Here is a 24,906-nt window from a genome sequence, read left to right as displayed (position 1 = left end):
AATTCTATGCTTCCATCAGAAAGAACAACACCGCCCATTTGTTAAGAAATGGAAAGACTTGGAAAAAAATCATATTAAGTGTAGTTAGCGAGTCCCAAAGAAATTTAGGTCCCATGGATTCCCTTATTTGCAATAATTAGTATACTTATAGGATAATCTTATCCGATGAGCTGAAAAGCTCAAAAATGATCATATAAGATAATGCTAAGTGAAATGAACCCCAAGACATGGACACAAGTGGTCTGTCTTTATTGTTATTGTTTTAAATGTGCCAGGTGATTTTGTTGTTGTTGTTGTTTCCTTTCTATGTTCTTTCCCCTATGGCATATCCGCTGTTGTCACTGTACTTGATTTTGGTACCCTGCATCTTGGTGTATATACATATGTCTAATCTGGAGAAGGGAAGGGGAATAACAAAATGCTGAAACAAGGACACAGGATGACCCATTGCAACAAGGATACCCACAGGACAGTATATTGGAAGCAAATTTTACAACTTCGGGAGGGGGGATAGGGGGAGGAAAGGAGTGTGGGAGGTAGGGGATGGAAGGGTTAGTGGGATAACAACACAGAAAGGAAGGGCTAACAATGATGGACAAGAAATGTACTCATTGCCTTACTCATGTAACTGTAACCCCTCTGTACAACATCTTAATAATAAAATAAAAGTTTAAAAAATGAAATAAAATAAAATAAATAGCTGCCATCTACCAGGTTTTATAAGAGCTATTTGTTTGTGGCCAAATCTCTTTTTTATTGTGAAAATACCATACAGAAGGGTTACAATTACATGAGCAAGATAATGAGTACATTTCTTATCCAGCATTGTTGCCTCCTCCTTTGTTTTTCCCCTACCATCCCTTCCCTCCCACCTCCACAAAAGTTGTAAAATTCATTTTTCAACATAATGTCTTATACATCTCATTGTTGCAATGGGTCTACCTGTATCCCTATTTAAACTATTTGTTTTGTCCCTTCCCCTCCACAAATTATACCAACATCAAATACGGTGAAAACAGGGGTTATACCATGGGGGAGGGACATACAAAGCAACAAAGAAATCATCTTATAAATATGTTAGAAACAATAACAAGAAAAAAACAACTTGTGTCCTTACCTCGTGGTTCATTTCACCTAACATCAACTTATCTGACCATTTCTTCTTATCTCAGACATATACTAGTTATTGCAAATAATGGAAACCATGGGACCTATGTTTCTTTGGGCCTGGCTTACTTCACTTAATATTGTTGCCAAATTCTTAACTCTTGTTTTCTTACCACACAGCCTACACATAACCAGGAACTCGTGGTTTTCTTCAGCTACTCCATCTTCAGGTGTATCTACCATGTACCATGCCTTTGAATATGGAAGGAAAAATTGAATCTCCTGTAGAAATGTTCACTTTTCTGTTTTTCTGCTTTCAGAATATTTTGTAAATGGCCTATTTGGGGTCAATAATAATCCATGTATCTGAACCAAATCAAGCTACCAACAATTATCTGTAGTAATCACTGGCAACTTTGGAATGTATGTTACATAAGGATTTATATAATGCAATTTAAGGTTACTCAATATCACTATGAATGTACAAGTCTTTGTTTTATGCAAAACTTTACACCTAATGATGCATTTTTAATTAGGTTGCAGAACTCAATTTCCACTAAACTCTCAGGGTTAACATTCTTTTCAAAGCAAAATTCTTGCCCTCCATCCAGGCTCTTTCTGAAACTATAACCAGGAAAATGTAGCTCTGTAAGCCTTATCTGCATATCTAGCCTGGACCAAGTTTTAATGCCCAGCTCACAAAGGTAAGAAGAGACTGACATAGAATAGTGCTCTGTTTCCCCACATGCAGATAACTCCTCTTTTTATTGCAAAGTGGAATGTTACACAGAACTCTTTGCCCTGGGTGAAATGAAGCTCAGGCTTTCCCACTCTTTACCCCCAGTGTAGCAGTGCTTGGTTTAGAGAATAATTCAAAATAATTGATGAAGTCTGAGGCTTAGAGAAGTGGCCACTAAGAGGTACAGAGTTTCAAGGGAAACAGTAAGTGGCAAAGATCCCAGTCACTGTGAGAGAATCTCAAGCAACTTATTTTCAGTTCCGTTTCATAGCTATAAGAAGACATTATCTACTCACATTCATTGGACATTTTATTTCAAAAAACAACAACGACAACAAAAAACAAAACATGAAGCTCTTCAGTCATCTCCCCATAGAAGCTTCTGTGACTAAATTTTCAAAGCATGTTTGGGCAAGATAGTGTCATGAGACAATGTCCCCAGCAGCTGTGTATTCATTGTGTTCTTCTGATTTGTGACAAGGTGAGGTAGATGCTACTGTGCATTTGCAGGCAAGGAGCTCAAGGCTCAGAGTTGGGCTTGAACCCTTGCTCTTCATGGTGATGTCATTGATGCATCTCCACTGCCATTCTGGGTCTTCTCCAAAATCCAGTCCACGTACTCAGCAACTTTGGTATAGACACCTGGTTGTTCCTTGCGGGCACAGCCTTCACCCCAACTGGTGATGCCAACCAACTGCCACACTCCATTGTGCTTACAAACTAAAGGGCCACCGGAATCACCCTGGGTCACAGTGGGTTTAAAAATACAATGAGTGAAGGTGATATCAGAGGTACAACAACATCTCACACAGCACGCACAACACACACAAGCATCTCCATTCCCACCGATCGTTGCATGTGACGAAATTGACAAAAATGATTGCATTTTCCGTGTATTCCAGCTTCCATCCATAAGTAGAAGCAGCTAAGAAATTTTGACTTCTTTATTCTTGAGTCAAAGAACTTGTATGTTCTTATATTTTAGTATAATTACAGTACATATCATTGTTATTCTGAATTACAGCATTCACCTGCACCGACTGTGACATATGGATCATAAACAATATGTGGAGCACATTATATATGTTAGATGGTGTGTATAAAATCAACAGATAATTTCCGTCTGAAATTTTAAATGCAATGAAACACATTACTGAAAACTATTTTTGACATTAGTTATCTCTAGCAGAGTATTGTGCATTGTTTCATAATGAAATGTGTTACCTTGCAAGCATCTTTCCCCCCTTCTTTGTAGCCAGCACAGATCATCTGTTTGGTGATGGTATAATCTCTATATCTTTTCTGGCATTCTTCATTTGTTACCAAAGGGAGACTTGCCTTTTGTAGAGTATTTTGGATTTCATCTATGAAGCAACCAATATACAAGTTCAAAGGGAGGAATACAATAAACATGGCACCTAAAATCTTATAACAAATCATGTGATGCATTTCTCAGTAGGGTCATACATATATATGCGTGTGTATATGTATGTTTATATATGTATGTGTGTATACATATGCATGCATGTATGCATTTATATGCTTATATGCTGGTGTATATGTGTATATATATGTATACATGTATATGTATGTATATATGTGAACAGCTAATGAATATCTCTCACATATGCAGATAAAGACAGACAGAGACAGCTAATAAATATCTCTCACATATGCAGATAAAGACAGACAGAGACAGGCAGAGAGACAGAGAAAGATCTGGAGAGAGGGGGGGAGAGATAGTCAGTCAGACAAAGGAAGACACAGAAAGATAACAAGAGAGTCTGAGAGAGACAGGCAGGGAGAGAACTGGAGAAAGAAAGAGAGAGAGGAACAGGAATGAGAGAAACACAGAGACAGTTTCAACAATCCCATAACCTAGGCTGACCAGAGACTGTGTCTCAGCCTGTACCATCCTCTCATCTTAGTCTAAGCCCCTCGGAGGGCATGCATTGCCTCCAGTATGATCATCTGGATGTTCTAACCAGTAGCTGCAGCTTTTATCTAGTCCTAGACCAAGATTATAACTATGTTCATATTGCATTACAGTAGTGGTGGGCGTATATGGAAAAATATGAAAATAACACTTGTACATCATAGTTTCCAAATTATGGTAGTTATTAAAACAACTATTTAATATATTAATATAGATGCACATCTATCATTATACCTATCCTTTTAGCTTTATTGCAATCAAATTGGTTTTCTTCATAAACCTATGTGCTTGATGTAAGCTTTAAAAGCATTAGAGAAAATGTCACAAGCATCACCAGATCCTGAAACAAATGAATGTAAAAACATTAAGAACTGGCCTTAAAAAGAGATTATGTGTCTGCCGGTCTATACAACTATCTATTTGATGTCAAGGAAGAACATAGAATGGGGAGGCAGAAATCAATTATTCTTAATATTATTATTAGTTACTTTTACTATTGCAATTAATATTAATAGTGTTTAATATTAATAGCATTATCGACAACACTATCAATATCAATAGCACATAATTGTTAATGATAACTACTATTGATAGTAATAGTAATTAATATTAATTTGTAGCTATAGTAATATTGAGGACCAAGTGGGCTTGTTGATCATATAAAGGCCCAATTTCTCAAAGTCAAACAAATAATCTTCATTGTGAAAGATGATGCTAAAAAAAATTACCTCATTGTATGTTCAGTGTCAAAACCAACTATATCTCAGGAATCACTGAACAAATATTAGGGAATATATTAATTAAAAGTTTGGCCTGGTGCAGAGACTCGTACCTATAACCATGGGTGTTCTGGAAGTAAAACTAAGGAAAATCTCAGTTTGTGGCCAGCTCAGGCAAAAGTTAGGAAGACCCATCTCAAGAAAAAGGCTGGGTATGGTGGCACAAGCTTGTCATCCCCAACTACCCAGGAAGCTGTAGGTACAAAGACTGTAACCTGAAGCTGGGCAAAAAACGTAAGACCCTATTAGAAAAAAAAATAGCAAAACATGAAGGGGTTGGCATGTGGTGTAAGTGGTATAGCACCTGATTCAAAAGTGTGAGAACTTGAGTTCAAATATCAATACTACCACAAAAAAAAACTCATAAACTTGGACATCAATTTAGATGGGAGCTGATTTAACATGTCAGAATAGAAAAACAGAGAAAATGTCAATCTGTACCTTTTTCCTTAGTGTAGCCCCAACCTGTCACCCAACAGTTGGTATAAATTGTATTTATATCCGCTTTAGAAGGCAAACATATTGGCTTTTGGAATTCTGAAAGATAATGTTAAAACTAGGTTAAGTGACATTACTGATACTGACTTTGAAAACACGCCTTTAACTATCCCTAGAAGTTCTTTCCACAGACTCCTACTGAGAATGAGCCTTCTGCTCTCTGCTTAACTTCTGAATTGGTGATTCAAGAAAATTTCTCCCCCACATGACATAAAAATATTATGGACATTTCCTTGGTTAAACCAAAAGTCAGAACCCAAATTTACTGTCAAATGCTGTTGTAAGGCCTTGCCTTTTTTTTTAAGTATATGTTATGAATCAGTCACAGCAGAAGTGTTCCATGAAGTGCCTTTACTTATTATCTTACTTATTGTAACAAATGGAGAGAAGAAATGATTCCCTTCATTTTAGACATGAGGATATTAAAGAATAAGTCAGAAGGCCAGTTGTGTGTGGTCACAGTTGTTAATGGGCCTTAAAAACTGGGTTGTGTGAGCGCACATTGAGTTTCTCTAGAGTGACGCTCCAAAACAATAAGGCTCCCTTCTCCCCAGAACTTACTCATGCATCTGTCTTTTCTCTCCAGAAGTTCATCCTGGAAAATAACAGCTGTTCCCTGACACTCTCTTCATCCCAGTGTCCCTAAATTCCAGCAATGATTCTGGTGATTCTTACCAAAAGAAGACCAATGCTCTTGGTTGGGCATGGATATTAACTGGCCTACTATTATATTTTTTTTCCTGTGCCTGTACTAGAGCTTGAACTCAGAATCTGGGTATTTTCATTTTGCTTTTTTTTTTTTCTCAAAACTAGTTCTTTACCACTTGAGTTACAACTCCACTTTCCAGTTTGTTTGTTTGTTTGTTTGTTTTGCTTGTTAATTGGGGATAAGAGTCTCACAGACTTTCCTGCCTGGGCTGGCTTTGAGCCACAATCTTCAGATCTCAGCCTCTGGAGATAGCGAGGATTACAGGCACGAGGCACCAACTTGACTCAGCCTACTATTTTAACAACATCTATTCATCTGTGCTACTCTCTGGAAAAACCACTGATCATTTCTTATTCCTTGAGTAGAAGATTTTTTTTTATGTCACAGGAGTGTCATTTTCTTGGTAGTCCTCAACTTCTACTTGACACCAAGCAAGAAGTAAAGGCAACGTCTGCAGATTTTGCCTCTCATTCAAGCTGATGTCTTAACTTAATCAAATGTCATTCACTTTATAGCATTTCCTTAAATAGGTTGCATACCAGTATTATTCAAAGGAGCCTGCAGTTTTATTAAGGCAATGTCATGCCCTCCTTCTGAGACTTTATAGTTCTCGTGAATAATAAGTTCTTTTATTTGTGAGAAAGGAGTTTCTTTTGTAATTTCAGACAGGTTTATAAGACCACCGTAAATGTGCCAAACATCCATGTGGGGCATCCTAGGAGAGAAAAACATAAATGCCTGATGAGATCTAGGATTATTGCTTGTTCCATTTTTCCTTTCCTTTCCTCTCTTAAAAAAGGCTAAGGAAGAAAATTCTACATATGATCCATTTCCTCTTCCTGGTAAATTGTGATCACCCACAGCAACAGTACTGGATCTCTGATCATTTTGTTTACAAAAAAGTGCCTATAAACTGGACACTGGTGGATCACGCCTGTAATCCTAGCTACTCAAGAGGCTGAGATCTGAGGATCCTGATTCCAGGCCAGCTGAGATAGACAAATCCTCAAAACTCCTCAATAAGCAGCAAAATGCTAGAAATAGAAGTGTAGTTCAAGTGGGAGAGTAACATCTGTGAGATGGGGAAAAAAACTGAGCAAGAGCATGAGGTCCTCAGATCAAGCCCTGGTACCAGCAAAAATCTAGTGTAAATATTATAATTCTTAAATTATATCACAATGATTCCAGCTCTACAATCTCTTAAAACACAGTACAGAGCCTTCAAGAATGAAAGTGCTTGATCCCAATTTTGGTGCACTTAGAAAAATCAAAGATTAGTTCCCAGCTCAGAGCATTCTTTTCTGGGTCAATCATCTTCCTTCCACAAAGTCACTTATTGACATCACACACACACACACACACACACACACACACACACACACACACACACACGGGTAACTATAGGGGCCAGGCTATCCTCCACAAAGCCACTGACTGCTGTGGAGTTGTGGCAGTATGTAGATTTTAATACACAGCTCCTGGCCTTACCCTTTGGGGCAGGGGAAGGGTAAAATTCCACTAAATAAAAATGTTTTTGAATACATATCTTAGGGTTCATTTCCCTAACATCAACTTATCTGACCTTTTTCTGCTTGACTCAGACATATACTAGATATTGCAAATAAGGAAAACCATGGGACCTATGTTTCTTTGGGCCTGGCTTACTTCACTTAATATAATTTTTTCCAAGTCTTTCCATTTCATAACAAATGGGGCAATGTCATTCTTTCTGATGGAGGCATAGAATTCCAAACCACTCTGTACAGTTTTTTCACAATAAAAAAAATTAAAGCATGAAAAAAATGATTTGTATTTATTTTGGGGAGATCCCAAGTACATCTTGGTATCTCTTTAGCTTATTCATAAGTTTTGTCCATTTCTATAATTCTTATGGAATGCAGTATATGTTAACTTAATATTTTCTGAGCAATTGTTATATTTCAACTATGATATTAAATGTTCAAATGTCATTTAATTATTCTAACAACATCATAAATTAGATACTCACACTTGTAATCCTAGCTACTCAGAAGGCTGATATCTGAGGATTGTGGTTTGAAGCCAACCTGAACAGAAAAGTCCATGAGACTCTTCTGTCCAATTTACTATAAAAATCCAGAAGTGGAGCTGTGGCTCAAGAGGTAAAGCAATAGCCTTGAGCACAAAAAACACAGAGCCAGCTTCAAGGCCCAGAATTCAAGCCCCCAGACAGGAAAAATATTAGATTAAAAAAATTTTTTAAATCCTCAAAAGGTTTGTGAATTGCCCCAAACCACCATTGTAATAACTGGTGGCGCTGTGACTCACAAACTACAAAGTTTCAGTGTTTTAAACTTCAAAATTTGACATATTATACTCTCTGTCCAATAAAATAGTGCAAATTGGCCACACACTGTGTTCTGATGGCCTGGACTGGTTAGGCCCCTACATTCTGCTAAATATTTTGAATATCATCTCTCCTTAAAATGTCTTTGATATCACTAATGTCAGGGATATACAAATCACATCCACTTGTTCCACTAAGAATGGCTGCTACAAAAAGTCAAAAGTAACAAGTGTTGGGAAGGTTGTGGAGGAAAAGGACTTGTATATTATGTTAAAACCTGGGGGGGGAGCCCAACTATCCAACAACTGGTCAGTGAATAAGATAATACTATGCAACAACACAATGGAATACAATTTAGCCACAGTAAAGGATAAATTGTCATCTGTGTTAACGTGGATAGAACTAAAGAATATCATGCTGAGTGAAAGAAGCCAGGAACAAAAGTCAAATACTAGAAGAACTGACTTCTATGTGGATTTTTTAAAGTTTATCTCATAGTACTTGAGAGCTCAATGGCAGTTTCCAGGATCAGAGGAGAATAAAAGAGCATCAAGGACAGGGACAGATTTAACAACAACTATTAAGTAACATCTAGATAATAGTAAAAAGTCTTTGGGAATTGTTGCATGATAGTATACTGTATATTTCAAAAAATCTAGTCGAGAATATTTCTGTGGGCTCACCATGAAGAAAAAATAAATGTTTGAGGAGATAAATAGATTTGCTCTGACTTAAATATCTCACAACAGCCAGGCACCAGTGGCTCATACCTATAATCCTAGCTATTCAGGAGACTAAGATCTGATGATCACAGTTCAAAGCCAGAATGGGCAGAAAAGTCTGTGAGACTCTTATTGTCAGCTAACTACCAAAAAAAAATCTAGAAGTAGAGCTGTGGTTTAAGTGGTAGAACCTCAAGCCTCAGCATCTGAGGACTGCCCCTGAGGTTTTTTTTACTTGGGTGAACATACATACACACATACACACATGCACGTGCGCGCGCACACACACACATACGATCACATAATAAGCATGTATCAAAACATCATATGGATCCCTATAATTATATGCAATTTTTATAATCTTATTTATTGCTTAAAGAGTCAATTTAGAGTCTGAGTGTGGCGGTCCATGCCTGTAACCACAGCTATATACAAGGTCTGCAGTCCAAGGCTGGTCCTTGGATCTAGTGAGACCCTACCTGAAAAATAAGCTAACACATAAAGAGCTGGGTGTATGGCTTAAGTAGTAGAACACTTGCCTTGCAAGGCAGCCAGGGCTTTGTGTTCAAGCCCCCTTACCCCCCAGAATAAAATTTAAATAAGATAGTTTTTAGCAAGCAAATAATTATTCTATTAATAAAGTGGGCAAAGAGGAACAGGGTAAAAATGATTAAAAACAAATGTACTTATTGCCTTACCCATGTAACCATAACCCTCCAGCTCATCACCTTTTCAATAAAAATAAAATTAAAAATTTTAAAAATAAAGTCATCTGATCTTGGAGAAACTGACTATAGATTTGATTCTTCAAGACAAACAGACAAGATCCCCTTCTATAAACTTACAAATCAAAGCAATGGGCAGCAGTCAGGACCCATTGCTCTCCGATGATGGACCCACCACACACGTGGTTTCGCGATGTCAGCTTGACTTGCAGGCTCACCTGCCAGGGCCACTCTCCCAAAGAAGAGTTTGTTCCCCCCACAATGCGTGCATTTGTTTTTGTCGTGCAGACTAAAACGAGAGGGTTTGCAGCACAGGGTCAGAGCTGGGAGAAATCAGAGTGGAGGAAAACGAGATACCCAATGCTGTCCTGAAGACGAAGTCACCCAATGCAATAACCCAGCTATCCCTGGACAAGGGCTTCAAAGACTCACCAGAGCCGTCCCCCGTTTTGCACAGTCTCAGAGAATAGCCAGAGCTCCAGTGGGGCCCAGATGTGATCCTAGCTGGGTTGCCATCCAGTGAGAACCTTAGGGAACATTTACACCTGCATCAAAGGAACCATACAAAGAGTAAACCTTCAGAGAAAGAAATGGTGAGAAATACCTTGCCAGTCACCAAATACATTTCCCCTTACTTCTCTCCTTTGCAGTCTTCTGGGAGGGATGAGAAAGTAAAAAACTGACAGCGAATTATCTTTGTGCAAGTGTCCTGGCAAGCAGTAGCTTCTTCCTCAAAAGTCACATTCAGCTCATCTCCTCTGAAGTCGACTCCAGAGTAGATTTTGGAATGGCAGGGTTCTATATCAAGTAACAACAGAAAAAGTTACAAAACAATCACAATCACCAAACAATAAACCACATGATCACATAGTTCTAGTGCCCTGAAGACTGCTAGACCACTTGCACTTAGGGGGAAAATAATCTTCGTATCTGCCAGTCATCTAGTACCATCACCGACTCTCCTTACCGGGCAATGTCTTCCTGCAAGTGGCCAGGCTGTGTCCAGATATAGTGTTTTCTTGAATAGAGGGACTTGGGGTACCACTTTTAGAAGTCTTAAGATAACATGCATTTCTATATAATAAAAAGTATGAGAAACAAAAAGAAAGCTACATTAATACAAAATACTAAAGCTGTCTCTCTCTATTTTTTGGGGGGGGGGTCTGGTCGTGGGGCCTGAACTCTGGGCCTGGGCGCTGTCCCTCAGCTCTTCAGCTCAAGGCTAGCGCTCTACCACTTGAGCCACTGCACCACTTCCAGCTTTTTTCTTTTTGCTTATGTGGTGCTGAGGAATCGAACCCAGGGCCTCGAGCATGCAAGGCAAGAGCTCTACCACTGAGCCACCTTCCCAGCCCCTCTCTATATTTTTAAAAAGCAACTCTGAATGTTTTATTTTATTGAGAATCTCGACAAAGTAAGCTAGACTGTAGGATTCTAATAAATTATAATGTATACATGTAAACCAAGCCACAGTTCTGTCTGGTGAAAACTAATAACATATCAAAAGAAGATAATTGTAGAATTCTACTTTCTAAATAGTGGCAGAGTTCTACTTTCTAAGTGAAAAAAAAAAAGAAAATCAAAGGATGAAATATTGGGATTTTTGCTTTTCTTATAAAATACATGCTGTCTGTTGGGCCCATTTGTATATTTTTTTACTTTATTTTTTTCCAGTCCTTGGGCTTGAACTCAGGGCCTGGGCACTGTCCTGAGCTTCTTTTGCTCAAGGCAAGCACTCTACTACTTGAGCACTACCTCCGGCTTTTTATGTTTATGTGGTACTGAGGAATTGAACCCAGGGCTTCATGCATGCGAAGCAAGAACTCTACCACTAAGCCACATTCCAAGTCCTGTATATATATTTTTTAAAGGATTAATTACTTAACGCTAAAGAGGTCAGATCAGAACTTAAATCAGGACACACAAGAATCTAATTTCTAGACAAAAAAAAATCTGAAAGGATATATTGCAGGTGAGTAGAGTAGTTTTCACCTGATCCAACCCATAAATACCAGGAAGAAGGGTGTCAAATTCCTCTTTTTTTGTTTCATAGTTTCACAGTGATTCATATTTATTTTATGTAAAACAGGATACAGCATAGCATATCCACTAAATTGAGTCTGGCAGAAAATTGCATCCTTAAACTGCAGCTGCTAGGGTTTGGGGGAAGATAAATAAAACATTTTCAAAACTCAGACAAGGATGTAAGATGGCTGAGCGGACAGCAGCGTGGGCTGCCCGCCACACTCACCTTTGTGACTCTACACTCCACGCGTTCGTATAGAATGTAAAGAAGAGGCAGTTGGGGTGGTAAGTGCAGATGGTTCGACACACAAAAGCATCTGGGGAGACCACTCTGGCCACATCCATGTCTGAAAAGGCTCGATGCTGGAACAGATCCATATGGCAACCTGTTGTACTCATGGAGGAAGAGCATCCTTTAGTGGGTGAAATGGGCTAAGTTTGCTTGGACTTTATCATAATAAGGAAGAAAATTCTGATGAATTTTCTTTCTCTGTGAACTTATAGAACTATACATGCTAAGGGCAAAACTATCTGTTACAATTCCTGCAAACCTCTGTGCCCTTTGGGGATAGGCAACACTATTCTAATGCTGATAAGAGAGAAATTCCATGCCATCAAAGAAATTGAGTAATAATCTTTGCTCCCAGCTCCTCTTTCCCCCCTCCCCAAAACATTTCGGTTACTCAGTGTATATTTGTATTTTTCTCCTACTCCCTCATCCTTAATTGGCTTTAGGGACAGTGATTTAACAGGTTTATGTTCTATGTTCTCAGATATTATGAAAAACTTTTTAATAAAAGGAGAGCAACAGAAATCCTAGGTAGATGATAGAAATGCCATGTGTCTCCTTAAGAGTAGAACTGGAAAAAAAATTCCTTTCATTCTCCTGACATAATGTTATTTCTCATTTATTTTTGTGTTTATATTATTTACTCAACTTGATATGATAACAATAGTTCTATTAAGGTTATGGAAGCTTAGAAATAATAATAGCGTTTATGGGAAGAATGAATGTAATGTAGTCACAAGTTAAATGTACAGAGTTGTACTGAAAGAGTCAGAGGAGAAACAGATAAAGAAAGAGAAAAAAGAGAAACAGAAACAGAGACAAAGGAACAGAAACAGAGAAAGAGATAAACAGAGAGACAGAGAGAATCTCCTATGATACCTTCATGTAAGCAGTCTCTGAAATTATCAATTACTTGAATGAAAAATCAAATATATAAGCCAGGCATTGTTGACTTATACCTGTAATCCTAGCTACTCAGGAGACTGAGATGTGAGGATTGAGGTTTGAAGCCAACAAGAACAAAAGTCTATGAGACTCTTACTTTCAACTACCAGAAAACTGGAAGTGGAGGTGTGGCTCAAAGTGATAGAGTGCTAGCCTTGTGCACAAGAGCTCAGCAATAGCTCCCAGGCCCTGAGCTCAAACCCCATTACCGACCAAAAAAAATCAAATATAACCAATGTATAACCAACAAAATTAAGAAGAGTGAGGGAAGGGGTGGGTAAAAGATGGATGGATGAGAATGTTGAAAGGTGATGATATGATATATTGGTGATATATTCACCAACTGTCTTGTTAAAGGGCAACTTTCTGTACAACTACTTAAATATAATAATTTTAAAAACCAAACTAAATTAAGAAAAAAATCTGATATGCGCAGATCCTGACAGTTGGAAATGAGTGCATGGGACACTGATGCCAGCCTATAATTTGCATATTCACAGGGATACCCAACGGATTGTTCACAACTTTACTGAGATATTTGTAGTTATGAAGAATGCATTATCTCATGACAAGGTCCATTTCTTTTCTGGACCATGAAGGTGTAGGGATAGTTTTTTCTTGTATTCTGCACACATGTATCTATCTTAAGCTCACCTATAGAACCACCTAGACTAGTCTAATCCCATATTTAATGGCAGCCCTTCAAAACAATTATGTAGTAACAGCTGACAATCTTGTCAGTCTCTAGTGATCACAGCAAACACTATCAGCAAGTGTTGCTACTTTTGAATCAGCACTCTTGTGAGATTTGGTCCTCAGTGTGTTGATTGTTGGGAGGAGAGGCTTCTTGGGAAGTATTGTGAATTTCAGACCCCCTGTGAATGAATTAATGTTTTTCCTATAGTACTGGATTAGTTTCTCTGCAGAAGATTGTTACAAAGAAAAGCTTCCTCTTGGGTTTTGGCTCTTCCACAACTGTCTACTTCCCTTTGCACTTTTCCCCATGTTACAATGCCTCTGGAGGCCCTTTCTGGATATGGTCACTTCCCAGACTCCAGAATCAAGAACTGAATAAATGTCCTTTCTTTAGAAATTATCTAGTCTCGGGGCTTTTATGCTAGAGCAACAGAAAAAATAAGCAAAAACGAATGCTCCATACAGAAGGGAATACATCTGAATTACCACTCTTACTTCATAGTCGTATCTTCAAAAACTCTCCCAGAACATATATGAATCTAAAAGTACATATTTGAAACAACAAATATGGCATAGAGCATAGAAAGGATGTGTGGGAAGGAAAAAGAGTCAAATAGGAAAAGATACCTGATGTTTGGAACTTTGCAATCTTCCACACAGAGGGCCTAATGCAGAAACCAATGCAAGAGCTAGCACACCATACTGTGTAGCAGTGGTTTTCATGGCAACTGTCTAGATATTCTAATTGAAATTACTTATATGTCTAAAACAATGGAATTCTGTGGATGCATCATGATAGAGTCATTTCACTAAATATGGCCTTAACAATTTTCTCTATAAATTCATTGAACTAGTGTCCTATTGCTGCTGTTAGAGGGGTATTATTATAAACTGAGAGGCTTTAAACAACATAAACTTATTATCTTGAACTCCTAGACATCAGGGATGGGATGTAGCTCAGAGGCAAAGCGCTTGCCTAGCAAGTGCAACATCCTGGGTTCGATCCCCAGTACCAAACTAGAAAAGACAAAAAAAAAAATACAGTTAAAAAAACACAACTCCTAGACATCAGAAGTTCACAATTGGTCTTGATGGGCTACCATCAAGATGGCAGCAAGGTTTCGTCCCTTTGGGTGGCCCCATAGAAATATGTTTCCTGGCTATTTTCAACTTCCATAGGTCACCTTTTGCTCAAGTCTTGCTTAGGGACACTTCCTCCATCTTTAGCAGCATAACATCCTCAGCTCTCTCTCTCTCTGATTCTGACCCTTCTGCCTCCCTCTCCCTCTCCATCTCTCTTTTCCTCTCTACCTCCCTCCCTCTCTATCTCCAGCCCCCCTTTCTTATAAGAAATCTGCAACTGGAACTGGCACACTGAGGTCTTAGAGAGTAATGCTTATTTCAAAGTCCTTCACTTGATAACCTCTCTCACCAACAGACTCACAGGCTTCAGAGATGAACACATTCCCCAGGGGAACTCTTGCACTGCCTACTGAACTCAGTGAAGTGCTAGTCATCCAATTACCGATTTCTGAAAGTGCGCAAGGCTTCAGGGAGAATCCAGACACCACACTGTCCAGCACCTTTATACTCATGGGCGTACCACTTGGACTGTGTTTTAACAGGCAGTTGTTCCTGAATATGAAGAGAAGAGAAGACTTTGCTTCCTATTTATTAAGATGCATGCAATTTCGCAGGTAATTTTTGGCATTGATATGGTCCACAAGCAGTGGCATTTTAAAATGTCAAGGCAAACAAGAACCTGGTAGTATGTAGGTTAAGGGAATAATGAACTGGCAGACATTTTCCTCCATTCCCCTGCAGAGGAGGGGTTAGGGTAAGAATGGAGTGGAGTGGAAGGAGTCTTTTTGGTTTGTATGTGCCAGTACGGAGGCTTGAACTAGGGGCCTGGGCAATCCTTTAGCTTTTTCATTCAAGGCTGACACTTTACCACTTGAGTCACTGTTCCATTTTTAACCTTTTGGAGATCAGAATCTCGTGGATTCTGCCTGGGCTGGCTTTGAATGGTGATCCTCATTCCTCAGTCTCCTGAGTAGCTAGGATTACAGCTGTAAGCCACCAGAACCACAAGTGGAAGGCATCATTCCAAACCTCCACTCCTAAACAGAGCCTGTGGGTCCAGTAGATTCTAATCTCTTCAGGAAAAATGCCATTAAAATTGAGTAAATAACCAAAGTGACTAGAACTCAATCTTTGGTTTTAATTGGAGAAAAACAAGTTACAAGTCATACACAAAAAAACCCACAAAATTGAGCCCTCCCACCCCCACCCAATGGCAAAGAACAAACCTCATGGTTCACTCACCGATACTCTGCATTGGGAAATGTTTGTGTGGCATATGTAAAAAAATGGCAGAGAATATTATTGGTGCACAGTTTTTGGCATTCTTCAGGACTTGTAACTTTAGATATATTGAAATTGGACCCTCTCATGTCAATGTTTTCATAAATGTTCCGGTGGCAAGCTGTATAAATGAAATATGCAGAGCAAATTCAGACAAATTTCTTTCTAGAGGAGGATCATCAACACCAATAAGGCAAGGCAGTTTTGAATCATTATATCCCACTTTGGGGGTACTGCTGTATTAACTGGGGACTTAATGTTTTTATTATGACCCTAAATGATTTAATTCTACATGAAATACACCACACACACACACACACACACACACACACAACATGCACGCACATATGAACACAGAACCTTAAATGCTAGAATTAAAAAGGAATTGTTCTACTTCTAAACTTCAAAGCGTATACCTCAATACGGGTCACATTTTGTGTTGAATTATCAGTGGGAAGTAGAAATGTTTATACAAGTCTCAAATAACCAGGATATTGATCATGAGTGCTATGGAATTATTTCATTAAACAATCTTTGACATGTGCCACTGGATGAAGAATCTTCTTTATCTTAATTTCTCTACTTTCAACTAGTCAAACTAATTTTAAGAATAAGGAGACCAAAAACATGTAAGTTAAAAGTAAAACAATACATTGAAGTTGGGATAAATGGGTCATCCCCAGAGGTGTTCATGGACATATGCTGATTATAGAAATGGAAACTCTTCAAATTCGCTGCAGATAAGAAAAGGAATAGGCTAAGATATAGGAGAAATATTTACAACAAAACTCTTTCTTTATGATTAACTGAAAGCTTTACCTACATCTACATGTTTTTAACTAAAATTCATCTTGAGCTTGGAGACCTTATGTTCTTCCTGGAATTTGTATTTTATTTTAATCTAAGGTATTCTGAGATAGTTAGAAAAAAATCTTTCAAATCAAGTTTAATGAGTAAAACTAAATTTGGGGACAAATTAACCATAACTAGCAGTATTGGGAATGGCACATTTTTTCCCTTTAAATTTAGCTGAAAGAGAGGATAATGAGAACTTACATTTCACTGAAAACTTGTACCAAAGTTGAATTAGTATATAAATTTTATTTTATTTATGTACTATTTTATTAACTAATTTTTTTGTGTGAAAATACTGTACAGAGGGGTTACAATTACATGGGCAAGATAATGAGTACATTTCTTATCAAGCATTGTAGCCTCCTCCTTTGTTTCCCCTTCCAATCCCTTTCCATCCTCCCCCCGCCCCCCCCACCCAAACCTCCCCACCTCCCCCACCAAAGTTGTAAAGTTCGTTTTTGACATAACGGCTTGTACATTTCATTGTTGCAATGGGTCCACCTGTATCCCTATTATTAACTAATTTTTTTTATTAATTTGATTTTCTAATCTACTTCACCTCAGATTAACTAGGTTAAGTCATGCCTCCATATTATTACTCAGGCATTGCTATCCTTTATTATTAACTATTTAAAAATCAGAATGTGTTTAAAATTTGTGTGTATCGATTGTGTGGTATTGATGAAAAAAATTGAAAGTATCTGAAATTTTACCCTACAAAATTAACTGTAGATAGTAAAGATAAAATAGTAAGGATACAGCTCAGCCAGTGAGATAATTTTTGTAACCCTTTTTATTTTCTGATCAGCCCATCATTGTAGAGAAATAGTCAATTAGTGTTAGGTTTTTAGGATAGTGTAGAAAACATTTCCTGTACCATCTATAGCAACATGTGTCATCCTAGCCTTCAGATTTTTTTCTAACAAGTATTAGTCTCAGCAGGATTCAAAGAACCCAAACCTTCAGGTTGGCTGATACACGAAAAGCTTTCCCAAAACCTTGTGGACAGCACTACACTGACATTTTGGGCCAGAAATTTCTTTATTGTGGGGACGGTTCTGTGCCTTTTAGAATGTTCGTTGACAGCTCTGGTCTCAACTGACTATGTAAAGCAGCAGCATCTCTCTCAGTGACAATCCCCAATGACCCCAGACACTGCTAAATATTCTCTGGGAGGGGAAGGACAAAGCGCTGCTGATTGAGAATCACAAATTACCCTCAAGTGAACTTGGAAGAGAGATTCCCTGAGTTTTCTTGAAGTGACTTACCGGGCACCAAGTCAAGCAGCAGCTTTTGCTTGCATATGAATTCATTTTTTGCAAAGCTTAGAAGTCTGTGCTAATTTCATGAATAATAAGAGCCTCAGAGGGTCAGGGATGATGATAGAGCAGGTGAAACTGATCAAAATATATTGTAAACAAATGTGGAAATGTAACCACAAGATTCACCCTTCCAAGTAACTAATATAGGCAAGTAAATAAATAAGCAAATAAGCTTCATTAAGAATGTTGACTGATTAAGACAACATTCGTAGCCAGAACACTACTCCATCTGTTTTATCTTTTTTGCTGCTCCCTTCCAAAAGTCCATGGCAGTCCAGCATTGGAGCAAAAACTATTCCATGATAATCCATTAGGAACTCAGATATAGCTAAGAAATCCACCCCTTACCACTTATTTGATATCCACATTGTTTTAAGGAATATCCAGATATTGCATTTGTTCGACGCATTCTTGGCAGGTCTCCAGTCACACTGTCTTTCAAGAAGCAACCAAACCTGTTTTCAAAACAGGAGTCACTTAGGAAGCAGAATGAACCTGCATCTAGAACATGCCTAGTGTTGTCTATATATTAACATGAATAAGACAGCAACTTGTGAGAGAAACATTCTTAGAATCAGTTCCATAACATCCAGTAGTTTCTGCAACTCCTCACCTCAGCATTGTTTTTCTTTCTAGACAGTGTGTGTGTGTGTGTGTGTGTGTGTGTGTGTGTGTGTGTGTGTGTGTGTGTGTGTGTGTTCCAGTCCTGAGCCCAAAACTCAAGACCTGGACCTTGACACTCAGCTTTTGTACTCAAGACTAGCATTCTACCACTTGAGCCACAGTTTCATTTCTGGGAGGGTTTTTTTTGGTAGTTAATTGGTAATAAGAGTCTCATGGACATTCTGTCTTGGACTGGCTTTGAACTGCAATCCTCAGATCTCAACCTCCAGAGTAAGAATGATTATAGACATGAGCCACCAGCACCTAGCAATAAACACATTTAAATAAATATATGTAATATATAATGTTATTATATATAATAATATATACATATATATGTATCAAAAGTCAACCATATTGAAGATTGTTCTAGCATTTCTTAACTTTCAGGAAATAATTTTCAACTTGAGATTTTTTAAGTAGTTTATTTAAAAAGTTTAATTAGTCATGAAGTTGAGATCTATATATAAAGGTCATCTTGCTTAGTAACTCCTTGTAGTCTCCGTCTATTGCAAGGCTCCCTTCCATTTGAAAAGTCAACTGTAAGGTTAACTTCATTGTTTACATACCCTGGAATCAACTTTTAATAGGATGACTTTCATCCAATTGGAGAGATATCTGAATTAGTGTTGAACAACACATTGACCATAGACAATCCTGAGAGATGCTACAAAGCTGTGTGCAATTCACATACAATGGATACTACTTTGAAAAGTGACCATTTGAATTAGTGATGAACTCTCTTGTACCTTTTCTTGGGATCCTTGGTTGAGCTTGAAGGGAGAAAGCTGAAGAGCAAACACCTGGGGTGAAATGTACACACCATCTGACAGTGGTGGGCATCTGGGCTGTACAAGGCGGTCACATCCCCACCTCTGAAGAAGGTGTTTTTGTATAGTTGAGTCAGACAACCTACAATACAATTGTTAAAATGTTGATCTGGAATGAATATGAATGACTTTTTTATTGTGAAAATACTGTACAGAGGAGTTACAATTACAAGGGCAAGATAATGAGTACATTTCTTATCAAGCATTGTAACCTCCTCCTTTGTTTCCCCTTCCCATCCCTTCCCATCCTCCCTGCCCCCTACCTAATACTCCCCCCCCACCAAAGTTGTAAAGTTCGTTTTCGACATAACGACTTGTATATCTCATTGTTGCAATGGGTCCACCTGTATCCCTATTTAAATGATTTGTTTTTCCCCTTCCCCTCCACAAGTTATACCGACATGAAATACAGTGAAAGCAGGGGTTATACCGTGGGGGAGGGACATACAAAGCAACAAAGAAATAATCTTATAAATGTGTTAGAAACAATCGCATGAAAGAAAAAAAACATTTGAATACATATGTTAGGGTTCATTTTCCTACCATCACCTTATCTGACCTTTTCTGCTTGACTCAAACATATACTAGATATTGCAAATAAGGGAAACCATGGGACCTATGTTTCTTTGGGCCTGGCTTACTTCAACTTAATATAATTTTTATATGAATGACTTTTTAACAAAAATATATTTATATTCTTACTATCTTGCATTTCCCAATGGCTATCTAAAGACCTTTATGTGACTTTAATCATAGAGACAGGATGAAAAACATGAAGGCAACTGTTTGAACAATATACAACTCTAAAGTCATTTCATGGTACTTCTATATAAAAAATGTAGTTGGTTTTTAACCATATAATAAGTTACACATAAATTATCCCCAATAAATATAATCATAACTTTGTTTCTGCTTGATGTCTAACATGAAAATATCATATCTTAAAGATAATGGTGTTTGATCTATATTCAAAACACTTTTAGAATAAATATCTCTCTAAATTCTCACACTTTGTAAAGGAAGCTTGAGGCAGGCTTCATTATCTTTATCTAATATTCTTTTTTTTTGGGGGGGGGTCCGGTCGTGGGGCCTGAACTCTGGGCCTGGGCGCTGTCCCTCAGCTCTTCAGCTCAAGGCTAGAGCTCTACCACTTTTTTCTTTTTGCTTATGTGGTGCTGAGGAATCGAACCCAGGGCCTCAGGCATGCAAGGCAAGCGCTCTACCACTGAGCCACCTTCCCAGCCCCTTTATCTAATATTCTGTGTGTGAGAGAGACATGAGAGAAAGAGAGACAGAGAGAGAGAGAGAGAGAGAGAATCAAGTGACTGAATCTCAAGGCATTCAGAGACTCACATATTTCATAGAAACATGAGACAAAATCTCAAGTTAATCTGCCTCCCAACCTTTTCCCCTTTTCTAGAAATGTTAAAATGTCACTCCTAATCCCAAACTCACTTCTTAGATAGCTTGAACAAATGCATCCTTATGCTAAATTGAAAAAAATAATGTTTGCTTGCTGTTTGGAATTACAACTCTGAAATACTTTGCACCTCCCATATTATTGAAAAATTATCTTCACTGGATTTAATATATGAATTTGAATTTGTCTTGAAAGACCCAATTCAATGTCCATTTGATAAACTTTGCAGTTTAGTGAGTACATGTGTTTTAGTCAGCCATGTGTCCATTAACCATGGGATAGTTCATAACAACCATGTACATTGCTAGCGTGGTAGTCACATTTCAACTTAATGGGTTTCTAATTTTCATATTAAATTTTAGGAAATGGGCAGGTTGGTTGACACGTTTCATTAAGCACCAAAGACTAGTATTTTTTTCTGCACTATTGTAACCCTCTGGGGATCTTGATCTAGATTCTATTTTGATGATCCAAACCAGCTTCTCTTCCTTTGTTGTTGTTGTGATTTAGTGTTTTTATTACCCTTAAGTTGTGCAAAGGAGTTATCATTCAACAAAGCAATATATGAAAACAGTGATTTTGTTCAATGTTGCCCCTTTCAGCTGCCTGACCTCTTGGTAAGATTTAATTTTGGAAAGAGCACAGATAGAAACTTCTGGGAATACAAGTTCCCTCATGTGTATACCTGCATTTCACATAACCTATTGAGTGGTTGGCCCAGTGACAATACTAACTATAAAGAGACGTGATCTGTAGATAATTAGTATTTGGAGGCTGCTTCATAATTACAAAGCAGTCATCTCTCCCCAGTGCCTATGCACACAGTGCAAACTATGACCAATGTCGGCCTGGCAGTACCAATGCTGGCCATGTGACTCAGATAATAGAAAAGGGTGGATGATTAGAAGTAGTGATGATGATGATGATGATGATGATGATGACGTCAATGACAGTATTAGCTTTGTATTGTATAGTAGAGAGAATTTAGCAGAAGTTATCACATAATGATTATGGCTTTCACAATTTTTCCACGTCCCTCCCCATATCCTTGGATACTGGGCAGGTTATATGATCTTGTTAAAAACTACATGATTAATAATAAGAAGAAAAATACTCTATGTTAAATTAGTGACAGATATGAAAAATTAATTTGCTAGAGAAATATAATAAAAAGTATATGAAAAGCAGTACAAAAATAGTAAGAAAAAACTAATATTAAATAAGAAATAAGAAAAATATATTAAATTAATGACAGATATGAAAAAATAATTTACCAGAGAAATACAACAAATAAGTATATGAAAAACAGTGAGAATCATAAATGCATACATGATAAAATAAAAAGATGTCATTTTTATCCATAAGATTAGCAGCAATTAAAAATTAAATAACCAAAGCCAGGCACTGGTGGCTCACACCTGTAATCCTAGCTACTCAGGAGGCTGAAATCTGAGAATCATGATGCAAAACCAGCCCAAGTAGGAAAGTCCAGGAGACTGTTATCTCTGATAAACCACTGGAAAAACAGAAGTGGTACTGTGGGAGTGCTAGCCTTGACCTGAAGAGCTGAGGGACAGTGCCTAGGCCCAGAGTTCAAGCCTCACAATGGACCAAAAAGACAAAACAAAACTAAAACTAAAAACTAAATAATAAGTGTTGATATAGTACCGCTTTTGTTTCCAAATGATAGAAACCTAGTCCAAAGTGCCTTGCGCACAGATGAAATTTTTGGTTCAGAAGCCAAAAAAGTCCATGATGAATCTGATGTCCACAGTACTAGAACACTGTGCTCTACAGCAAACAATTTTTCTGCATTGACTTATTTTGTTCCATGGTACTACCGTTGGTTTCAAGATCTACATAACAAGTGGGTAGTACTCATAGCTTAGGCCTTTGTATTCTCTTATGGTTCAACTCAAATTAGAAAATTAAGTGTCCTATTTCTAAAAGTCTAAGCAAAAATAGTTTTACAAGACTTTGAGTTTTTGTATCAGGCAGGATGGATACACTTCCTGCTTTTTGGTCTGTTGGGGTATAATTTCTAGCACTACTGTCAACCACAAAAGCTACATCATCAGAACCATATAGACCAAAACTGGATGGAGGAAGTTTTCCAGGAGAAAGTTTGAATACTGGGTCTGGTAAGGTGACTACATGCCAAACCAAAAAAAAAAAAAAAAACACACACACACACACCAAAAAAAAACAAAAACTGTTAATTATGTGGTAATAATTGTAGCATAGAAGAACATTAAAGAAGAGGTGACAAATGAAGGGCACTTGCAATTTAAGGAAAGGGAAAAAGAAGCTTTATCCTGTAGACATTACATATCTTTATAAATGTAAACCAGAGGAATTGATTTTAGCCATACAACAATCATTGTGGTTTGACCATATCTTAACTCTAATCTCCAGAACCTATTCATAGTGGTAGCCCATAAGGAAATCCCATTCTCTACTTAATCAAAGTCAGTGTACTGACTCATTCTTATTCTCTAAAAATTAATAGAGTAAAAAGAGAAAGAAATAAGATTGAACCCCTTTGTTTAAAAGGATTCATGTAGACGATCAAAGGGCTGGTCAAACAAAGTTAAATTTAAACCAGGGTCCTTCATTTTTGAAATATTGTTCTAGTAGCTTGAAATAAAAAATACCCAGTACTTGTCAGATATTTTTATTGAACCTAGGCACTATAAAATGCTTAGTACTCTTTTAAATTTTTAGGTAAAGTTAATCTTTTTAAGTATTGGCAATAAAAACTGAGCACTGACTGCCTGTTTTGAAATCTGCTTTACAGGAACTCCTCTCCAAACACATTTTTGGTAACTCGTGCCTTAAGGGATTTTGATTTCTGAGCTCTTCTCTTGGTCATTACATGTGTTTATAGCAATACATCTGGAGAGTAGTTCTTTTCCTCGAAACATTAAAATGACATCTGAATCATCAAGAGCTTTCCTCCCTCTCCCAAAGCTTTATGCTTGGTAACTTTCTCCAAGGTGGTAAATTTTGCTTAACAATTCCTCTCTCACACACCATTAACTTTAACTGTTAGAGTTAATACACTTACCACAGGAAACTGTGGAAAACAAACAAAGAAAATGAGCAGCTTGGCTGAATGAAAACATCCTAAAAAGAAACACACATATATAACTCTGCTGGATTTAGACAGTATTTAACATGGGACTTACTTTAATAGATATACGTACATATTTTCTTATAAATGTCTATATTGCTAACCAAAGCACAAAATAACTAGTATGGAAACTGGGGTGGCTTTTAGGGTGGGTGAGAGAGGGGTGCTTGGTATATTTTGTATGTAGAAATTGCAATTTTATAATGCTTCCTAAGATACACATGGAAATTGTTAGCATTGCATTTGTTGTTAATTAGCCATCTATTTTGCTATTAATTTTAGAAAAGAAATTGACAGAGGGATTAAACAGTTATAAAACCTCTCAATTTAAGTGCAAATAAAATAATTGCAAATGTGGAGATCCCTACATAAATAAATCCTCTGAAAATATCCAAGCCCATAAAAGTCTAATTTTAAAGCAGTCAAAAATCACCTTTGGCTTTCAAATATTTTACATTTAGATAATTCCACTTATGAGAACATTAGTTCCATCTAATATTGCTAAATACTCAGGAAATAAAGAGATAAACTAACAGATTCTTCATAAGGCAAATATTTTTTAATAAAAAAAACAAAACAAAACACTGTATTTGGGAATGATCAGAATAATAGACATTTGCTACCTGAAAGCCCAGTTGCTTCTGGAAGCCGAGAGCCTCTCTTGCCATGAAAAACGAACAGTTTTCAAGCTGCCTTATCATGGCCCTGCAGATCATATTTGCTTAGCTTCAATATTGACTTTGGCTTTCTGCCACCAGTTTCAACTTTTTGTCCTGTCAATATACTCCATGTACATCTGTGTTCAGACATCCAATATATTAAC

At 37.5% G+C, this 24,906-nt stretch overlaps 1 protein-coding gene across 1 annotated transcript; it reads right to left on the bottom strand.

Moving 5' to 3' along the window:
- Window positions 1-2,399: 2,399 nt before the first annotated feature.
- On the bottom strand, window positions 2,400-24,075 carry Klkb1 (kallikrein B, plasma (Fletcher factor) 1). Its single transcript, XM_013023958.1, has 14 exons — window positions 24,018-24,075; window positions 19,450-19,612; window positions 18,386-18,492; window positions 15,822-15,981; window positions 15,022-15,131; window positions 11,793-11,952; window positions 10,509-10,615; window positions 10,177-10,339; window positions 9,974-10,086; window positions 9,662-9,830; window positions 6,308-6,483; window positions 5,003-5,098; window positions 3,071-3,210; window positions 2,400-2,588 (listed from the first exon to the last, which is right to left on the bottom strand). The coding sequence occupies exons 1-14, from the start codon at window positions 24,073-24,075 to the stop codon at window positions 2,400-2,402; spliced, it is 1,911 nt and encodes a 636-aa protein (XP_012879412.1).
- Between the last annotated feature and the right edge of the window lie 831 nt (window positions 24,076-24,906).

Source organism: Dipodomys ordii, unplaced genomic scaffold, assembly GCF_000151885.1.
Source record: "Dipodomys ordii isolate 6190 unplaced genomic scaffold, Dord_2.0 Scaffold4, whole genome shotgun sequence".
Lineage (NCBI taxonomy): Eukaryota > Metazoa > Chordata > Mammalia > Rodentia > Heteromyidae > Dipodomys > Dipodomys ordii.
The sequence above is the reverse complement of the archived record's forward strand: the minus strand, read 5'-3'. Positions and strand labels throughout refer to the sequence as shown.

Excerpts from the sequence above, each read along its gene's own strand:
- Klkb1 (XM_013023958.1), bottom strand. The coding sequence starts at position 24,075 with ATGTTTTCATTCAGCCAAGCTGCTCATTTTCTTTGTTTGTTTTCCACA. Across the intron at positions 15,982-18,385 it reads ATGTGGATATCAAATAAGTG|CTTGCCACCGGAACATTTAT; the intron begins GTAAGGGGTGGA and ends TCATTTATACAG. Across the intron at positions 9,831-9,973 it reads CAAAACGGGGGACGGCTCTG|TCTGCACGACAAAAACAAAT; the intron begins GTGAGTCTTTGA and ends CTCTCGTTTTAG.